Source organism: Fistularia commersonii, chromosome 32, assembly GCF_037954325.1.
Source record: "Fistularia commersonii isolate RoL2024-O1a breed Wild chromosome 32, RoL_Fcom_v1.0, whole genome shotgun sequence".
Lineage (NCBI taxonomy): Eukaryota > Metazoa > Chordata > Actinopteri > Syngnathiformes > Fistulariidae > Fistularia > Fistularia commersonii.
The window spans coordinates 6,792,130-6,800,725 of NC_141315.1; the positions used below are offsets into that span (position 1 = coordinate 6,792,130).

At 44.6% G+C, this 8,596-nt stretch overlaps 1 protein-coding gene across 1 annotated transcript; it reads right to left on the reverse strand.

Moving 5' to 3' along the window:
- Positions 1–417: 417 nt before the first annotated feature.
- socs3b (suppressor of cytokine signaling 3b) lies at positions 418–4,844 on the reverse strand. The gene is made up of 2 exons (XM_086139942.1): positions 4,571–4,844; positions 418–4,474 (listed from the first exon to the last, which is right to left on the reverse strand). The coding sequence occupies exons 1-2, from the start codon at positions 4,697–4,699 to the stop codon at positions 3,926–3,928; spliced, it is 678 nt and encodes a 225-aa protein (XP_085996068.1). The 5' UTR covers positions 4,700–4,844; the 3' UTR covers positions 418–3,925.
- Positions 4,845–8,596: the final 3,752 nt, after the last annotated feature.

Here is an 8,596-nt window from a genome sequence, read left to right on the forward strand (position 1 = left end):
GTGTGTGTGTGTGTCTGTGCATCTGCTAATCCCTTTGTTACCACGTGCTCCATTTTGATTTACTAGGCGTGCCTGACAAATGCTTGCTCCTGCCCCTTTCTATATGCCCTCCGATGCCTGTGGAATTTACCCACAATGCTCCCGCAGGGAAAACAAGAACTGATGATTACAGTCATTTTAACCCTAAAAGTGTGTGCCTGTGAGTGTGTGTAGGTGTGACTGTGTCAGTGTGTGTAGTCTGCGCCCTGGCTTGAATAAAAACAACTGAGTTTACCCAGGGAAACCCATTCAGCATATACACTTGTTTTGAGTATAGACATTGTTTGACAATACATTACAGTAACTTGGATTATTAAATCAATATTGACTCTGTATGAAAGGGAGAGACAAAATAAAGTAACACACAGGGCAAAGGCATTGACTTTTGTAAAAATAGTGCTCTTTAATATAAATTACTGCAATATTTTAAAAATATAAATATGTGCAACGTTCCTTTTCATTTATGTTTTGTACGGCTTTTGTCATTTCAGATATTACAGCTTGTATTTGCCAGACTAGTGGCCAGCCTTTAGAGAGTCTTTATAAAAGACAAATGATTCACATACACGAGGGCCACTGCAGCAACACGTGTACAACTTGGTATTGTGATCCATCAAGACTGGGATTTGACCATCCCCCCCTTCAAAAAAAAAAAAAAAAGAATGTGTCATGGCATTTTTTTTAACATTTGTCAGTCAAAGTGGTCACAAAGCTGTTTGAGGTGAGAAGGCTCCCAACTTTTCTACACGTCACAGGTGCAAATAAGGAGCACTGGTTTTATACTGTTTTGTTTTTGTTTTTTTTTTGCAGGGGGGTCAAATCTGAGTCTTGCATTTCATTTTAGAAAAGGCAAACTTTTTTTTCTTTTTTAAAACAAACAAACAAACAAACAAATAAACAAAAAAAAAACACTTACAGGAAGACTTGTGTTCCTGTGACATTCAGACAGACAAACCCAACTACCTGCTCCTGCTTCAGAGGTAAAGATGGAAGGTGGATTGGGAGAGAAACATCTCTGCAGTTAAATCCACACCACAGTTCATTTCCTCTCCTTTCTCCTACATGAACCGTGAAATGCAATGGTTCAGTTTGGAAAATTTTACTAACAGATGAATAAACACACCTGGGGCCAGATGTATAAATGATCCATACGCAAAAACAAGCAATACGCCATTTCCCGCATATCAACTGCTATTTATTAACAGAATGCGAGCAGAGAATGTCACAGGCATCACTGCCCTGCAAAGCCTAACCAGTAGTTACTATGTGAATGGCGGGGAAAAGCTACCTCTGGAACACCAGATGAAGAAAAGAGGCAATTTTGAACAAACGTACGTTCACTGTGGTTAGACTTTGGATGGCAGGTCAGGTGTGCGCACGCTTCCCGGCAGCTTATGAAGGTGGTAAATTATTTAACATATTTTAGTACTTAACTTTTCCCCACATGTGTCACGCTTTCCATCAATGTGTGTTTTCTCTGTTGTGAATTATCTGACAAAAATTGGTCACTCGGGGGACGCTGGTGGAAAGCTTTTACATGCACCCGCTCTGGACGAGGGCACGGAAATCCACCGTCGCCGAGACACAGATCTCACCCAGAAACATAAGCCAAACTGGTTAAACGCTAATTTAAGAAAAAAAAATTGAAATGCTAACCCTATTGACAAAGTGCTGTTTGCACAACTGTCTGTCAAATATCATTTAATGAAAGTGACAGTTATTAAACAAGGACGGGATGTTTTTAGATCTCAAACAAGTCTAAAGAAGGCTGAATGTGGGATTGTCGAAAGACCAGTTTTGGTGACAGGCAGGTTTTGTTATACTCCAGTCCAGCACTTGATTGATTGGGAGTTTAACTTGTTACAGGCACATATGCCCTCCTGTATCAGTTGACGTTACTGATGTTAACATGCTCGGGGCCCCTGGTGAGGCGCCATGAACCGACTCCTATTTCGCTCACTCACTTAACTCCACTTTGAGGACCGGAGGCTCAAGACTCAACTCTCACTCGAGATATGAAGGACTCACTGGCACGGATTAGTAATTCCTGTAAAACCCTCTGCTGGGGTAAGTTATTGACTTTTCTCATCCTTTCAATTAAAGTATTAAGGGCTCATTTTATTTAACTATTAATAAGCATTTCATGTGATCGTGCCCATCGGACCACGTTCATCAGTATCAGTATGAGCTCTCTAAGCTAACCCTAAACTGGTTATGACTGCTTTTGATGCTCCGCAGATCCAAGTGATGAGTTAACAATACAGACACTATAAATAAACAGCAGTGTATGACAGTAATGAACCTGCCAGTGCAACACAAACAATGGACTTTTACTTCCTCTTTCCTGTTTGTTTCATTAAGGTGGTCTAAGACTGGAGGAGCAGGCTGGACAGTGATTTGAAGGATAATTTTTTTTCTCTCACTAATCACTTGAATAGAAATGTGAGACTGGTGTCTGGTTGCACAAGGATATTAATAAAAAAAGGTTAAGACTATACAAACTGACAAAACTCTCGCAAATGCTTACTTCTCGTCTCGTGTGAACAGTTTCACTCACTTGTCGATATAGATTTATGCATCTAGCCCCAGGATGGTTCTACAGGAAAAATAAAGGAAAAGAAGAAATCACTGCGACAAGATCTAACAGAGTTAAGACTTGGCTTACACTTGCTTTTCCCAAGTGTATCTTCTAGGTTTGAGAGCACAGCTGGCTTCAAATTTACAGGAACAATGTCCTTTTATCGTAGATCAATCACGTCAATGTTTTCATCTCGCTGTATACCAGTATGTCTCCTCCCCTTGTACCCTATCCTAGCCCCCTCCCTTAGCACTCTTCAATTTCCTCTTCCTAATCCCATTTCCCAGTCCTCTCTGCTCCTTGGTTCAATCCCTTTTCTCAGCCCTCCCCAATCTCTTGGGAGCATCATCACCAACCTCAACATCATACCCAAGGGAGCTTTACAGTGTCACTGACATTTTTCTAGCCAGTCTGGATAAAAAGGGAGTTTTGCTGTGTTGTTTGGTCCCATGCCACGGCTTTTGTCTCGGTAACAAGCTTTTGTCTCAGCAACAGCGGGCTGCTTTCTGTCACTGTCAAAACGCACATGCAACCTCCAAAACTATGAGGGAGGCAGTGGATGGCTGACAGAGGAGGGAAAAGAGACAAACCACTGAGGAAGAGGATGCTCTATTGTGTTTTCGAAAACTTTTTTGTTTCCTCACGGACGTAACCTATGCGATGGCTGTGTTTTGAGGGGGCACCCACTCTGCGGGAATGTAGAAGGGAAACGTTTGTGCCATTGTGACACACAAATAACCACATAGATAAAAACAGAACTATAAAATCTCTGCTTTGGGCCCCTCTTCCTGCATTGCTCCCGCTTCTACCCTCCTCTCTGGCTTTCGCCCCCTGCCCCTCAAATCTCCCCCCATGACCCAAAGTGTTATAAAAGTCAAGTTGACACTTGAGAGGTTTCTTGCTAGGAGAACTAAACTCGCGGTGATTAATAGTGGTGCACTCACACCATTGCCATCCTCTCTAATTTAGGGTTAATCTTCTGCGAGGCTCTGCTCTGCGTCTAAGTCAGTCATAGAAAACAGTGACCTCTGACCTCTAGCTTCATCTGACACTCCTACTAATGGTCAATTCTAGCGGGACGCACGTATCCGCAATTACCCAAACCACACACAGACCACTAGGTAGATGACCTCTGTCGATGTGGAAAACAGATCTGGGATCAGCTGCTCTGTGGCCACTGGCGCCACGCTGGCATCTCAGTCTGGTCAGTCTCTGCTGCCGCACGTGTTGATGCGGGCGCAAAGAGCTGCTCTGCGCCTTCCTCCGTGCACCTGGTCCATGCTGTGGAACATTAGTGGTTCCTGTCAGTCATATGGGGGCGTCATACTCCTCTAGGAAGTCTTTAAGCGTGTGCGGGAGCTGCTCAGCACTTGCAGATTCCCTTAGTCCTCGACTGTTAAGGGTCCTCCTGCAAAGGTGTTGCAGGGACGACAGAGAATTTGAGAGAGGCCGATGCAGCTCCAAGGGAATCTTCTCCCCCCCGGTGTTTATCAAATACACACTGCCCCCTTTCACTTCTTCTGACTTGTCCCCACAAGCACCTTCCCTGCTCCTTTCCGTGGACCCTTTCCCCATGTAGTGTGTGATGAGTTTAAGCACACAATCGAACTGCGGGGGATCTTGAGTGCACTGGGAATCCGGCTGCAGGAAAAAGCCACCCCCCTCGCTGTGGATGCGCAGGTTCTTGGTCCCACGGGTCGTCTGCACAGAGAGGGTGAAGAAATGGTGGTGGTGCGAGGAATCCCGGATGAGAAATGTGCCAGGGGGTTCTGAACGCAGCAAGGAACTGGCCTCCCGCCCTCCCATAGCCCCCCAATAAAAACCACTCTCCTGAAGCTTATGCAGAGCACGCATCACCTGAAACAGATAAAAAACCCCAAATATCATGAATGAGGTCTCCCTGCCGCAGGAAATGTTGAACTTTCAAGCCTTAAATCTTCATGGCTGACTGACCTGCTGGTAGTGCGCGTGCGAGCTGAAGGGCTTGTAGTGATGCGGGGTATTGTTTGACCCCTGAACTCTGCTTACTGGAGGGGTCACGGTGCTCATGGCGAGGGGGTCGCAGCCACTGAATGCTACCATGGCGCCATGGCCCCCTGCCTCTGACTGGCTGAGAGGCAGGGGGCCAAAAGTAGGAGTGTCTAGGTGGACAGTCGGAAAGGCGTTTGGGACAGGGGGAGAGGAAAGAGAGGGGGAAAGGGGCGAGGGTGGTGGGGTCACACACCGGGTCCAGGGCCCCGGGGAAGAGGAGTCTGATGCATCCAGAGAGTAGCTGGGAGAGAGCACCTAAACACAGCTGGGAAGACGAGGCAGAAATGAGACATTTCCATCTAAGAATAGCGAATGATGCTCAGACTAAGTGATTACACTGGACACTCATTCATAAGCGTTTGCATTCATCCTCGTCACCCCAACCCCCACTCTCTTCCCATTCACATTCATTAAATGCATTTGCGGCTCCTGTGACATAAGCACAGGCCCGGGCAGTGTATGAGATTATATTCGGTTTAAGTGAATCCTCTTTACTCCCCTGCAGCTGCTGCACCTTGCAGCCAGACAGCAACTAGACCCTGATTGCTTTCAATTGTCTTCGATCGTTCGGACCGCAACAGGGGGATTTTCAGAAATGGGGTCACCGCGTGTTTTTTTTTTTTGTCCTCCCCTCTCTCCCGATGAAGGACCCATTACTCCTCCAGCCTGCGCCATAGCGGCCCCTCTCTCCGGTTACACGGAGACTGAAGAGGCGTCCCGAGCAGGCTGGATTTACCCCGGTACGCTCGGGGAATTCTAGCGATCGGATAACGCCGGGTTGGATGGACGGGGATGGGAGGGGGGGACGGCGGCTGGAGCAGGGGCGCCATACTGGCACTGGAGCGCTAGGATGGGAACTCTGCCCGGTGTCCGTCGTGGTTATGAAGTAACGGTAACGTTACCACAACACGAGTAACCCCCGGGGGTGCACCTCACTCAGAGCCCCGGGAAGCCCATGTTTAATTAGTAAAATTCAATTTTAGCTACATAAACAGCTAAGAAGCTCGATGTCCTCCGTGGTTATGAAGTAACGGTACCACAACACGAGCAACCCACGGGGGTGTAACACTTTCACAGCCCCGGGAAGCTCTTGATTAATTGGTAAAATTCAATTTTAGCTTCATTAACAGCTAAGAAGCTCGCTGTCCGCCGTGGTTATGAAGTAGCGGTAACGTTACTACAACACGAGTAACCCCCGGGGATGCACCGCGCTCACGGCTCCGGGAAGCTAATGTTAAATTAGCAAAAATCAATTTTAGCTAAATTAACGTCTCAAAAGTCTGCCCGGTGTCCGCCGTGGTTAAGTAACGGTATCGTTACCACAACCGAGAAGCAAACGTTCAAGTAGCTGAATCTTATTTCAGCTAATTTTAACAGCTACAAAATACCCTTCTTCCCCCGTCCGAGCGACAACCGTCCGCTTCCCCGGTCTTCTTTTTTTTAAACTTACCTTGCGGATTCGTTCAGCTCCGCACCGCAGCCGCTCGTCGCGTAGGGGGGAAACAGGCAAACTACCCGAGAGTAGTGCTAGATGAATGATTAACTCAGGCATTAAAAATCCCCCCGAAAGAAAAAATATCCCAAAAAAAAAAGAAGGAGATGAAGAAGAAGAAGGAGGAGGAAGAAGAAGAAGAAGAAGAAGAAGAGGGGGAGGAGGAGGAGGAGGGTGAGTGGGTTTCTTTCCTGACCGGAGGAATGCGGCGGTGTTGCCCGCCGGAGAGGTCCTGTCCGTGTGTGGTGGAAGGTTACCGGAGGCTGCTTCCTCTGAGTAGATGTTCGTGTCAGGCTCCGCCTCCTCAGTCCTGAGGTTCTTCCAGTAATCATACCGCCCTCCTCCCTCTCCCCCTCCCTTCCACTGCGCACACACACATCTCATACACTCACTCTCACACACACACACGCACACACACACTCACACTCATACACCCCCCCCCCTTCCTGTGGCAGATTGCCAATAAATAATCAGCGTGACCTTTGCCGGGCGGTTTCCTGGTACTGTCGGACTCATTCTCGACAAGGTGAAAATGCAATCGCTCTGTGAAATTCTCATCTTTAATAAAATAAAAAAAAAAAAACAACAGAGGGAGTTCTTGTTTTACGTGCGGGTAAGGGGGTGGTGGTGGGGGGTGGCGCAGCATGCATGTACCGTAAACCGTTTAGCAGAGGAGAAGGCTGCAAACTGCATCAGCGTGGATGTCTTTTTTTGCAGATGTGTTCAACAGTGATTTGGGCTGCAGCGTTCCGTGCAAGACAAACGTTGTTTTAAGTAGTATTTCGGCAAAAAAAATCATCTTGTTTGCTTTTTTTGCACACCAAGCTGCACTCAATGTGCACCGTTCATATTTATAATAATGTTTACAATACCTATTTATTGCCAGTACAAATCCAAGTACTCTGTGGACAGCAAAGAATTCCATTGTACAGGGAAACACGTTTCCACATTGTACATAAGACAATAAACACTTTGAATATTGAATCTGACAGGTAGAAGAACACAAAGTATGATAAATGAGCCTTCATCATATTCATATTTAAAATGTGTTTGCAACACAAAGCATATGCTCACGAAGAATGCTTGATCAGCTTGTGACAAATTCATGCTATCAATTGCCCAGTGTCATTGACAGCAATCTAAAATAGTGTTTTTAAAAGTGAAATTGCAAGCAAGTTTGGATTTTTTTTTTTTTTGGTTTGAAATGGGGTCCAACTTCCACAGAAATGTTTTGCACTTCTTGGTTATTCTTTTCAGTGACAAAATGCATTATGTGTTCAAAAGAGAAGGCTTGAAACCTAATCTTATCTCTCAGTTTGTCTCTTTGTGTTTATGTTTGTTTTCCTTAATCGGTAAGTGGTGTAATCGACTATTTGTCGTTTAACTTGAGAACAATGTGATATTGTGAAATTGGAGTAGTTTATTTCTGGTTCACTTGCTGCAGGAGGAGCAAGAAAGAGTTGAACCTAAAAGATAAAAAAAAAACAAATAGACTGTCTGTATGTCTCAAGACTGCAAAGCTGTGGTGAATGCTTGGGTCAAAAGTTTGTAAAGTAAAGAGTGGAGTGAAAAGGTGAAACCATTGTGAAGCCATTCACAAACAAGGCTGATTCTCAGTTTATTTTGTGTTCTTACATTGGGGACAGAGTGCAAAGTACTTCCATGATAAATTCCAATTAAATGAAATGTATAAATTGGTTTGTACATTCGCCAGAAAAGGCTTAATTAAGCACATGTCAAAAAATGAACTGTATACAATGGGAATTATTTGTTGTTAGGATACGGCACCTACAGCATCGGGGGGCTCTAGGATTCCTGTTTGGGGCAAACAAGGATTGGTTTTTAAAATTAACACAAATTTTTACTTTATAGTTCCTCCGGAAAAAGCAGAATAATTGAATTTCTCCTTAATAAGATCTGACAGCGACATCCCCAATCAGATCATCATGATGTTTTTTTACCCCACTATCCAGATCTGTCTTATCTTTTTATTATATACTGTTTTCTGCACTTTTACGTATTATTATGAATAGAATAGATTTTAATGAAAAAACTTAAATGGCATTTTAGGCAGAAAGATAAATCATCCATGAGCATACTCTCGGCGATTTTGTCGTGCCCAAAAAACACCATATTCACTCCCGTTCTCAGTTACTTTCAACTGTGAGGCTTTCAGTGGTCAGTTTCTGCTTTGAGTTTTTCCTCCAACAAAACCATATCACTTTTTCTGGGGAAGGTTGCAAATTTGAAGAAAGTAAAAAAAACAAAACATTACTCACTTCACAAACAAAAAAAATAACAAAAACATGATTTTACTCGTCAATCGGGAGGCTCATACAAGTATATCGTTTTACTTCTACTATTTCCTTTCTAACAATTGCGTTCGTGAGCAAGCGTGCTCGCGTGTATTGTGTTTACGCCGATTCTATTCAATAAAGTTTTTTCAAAACTGTGCC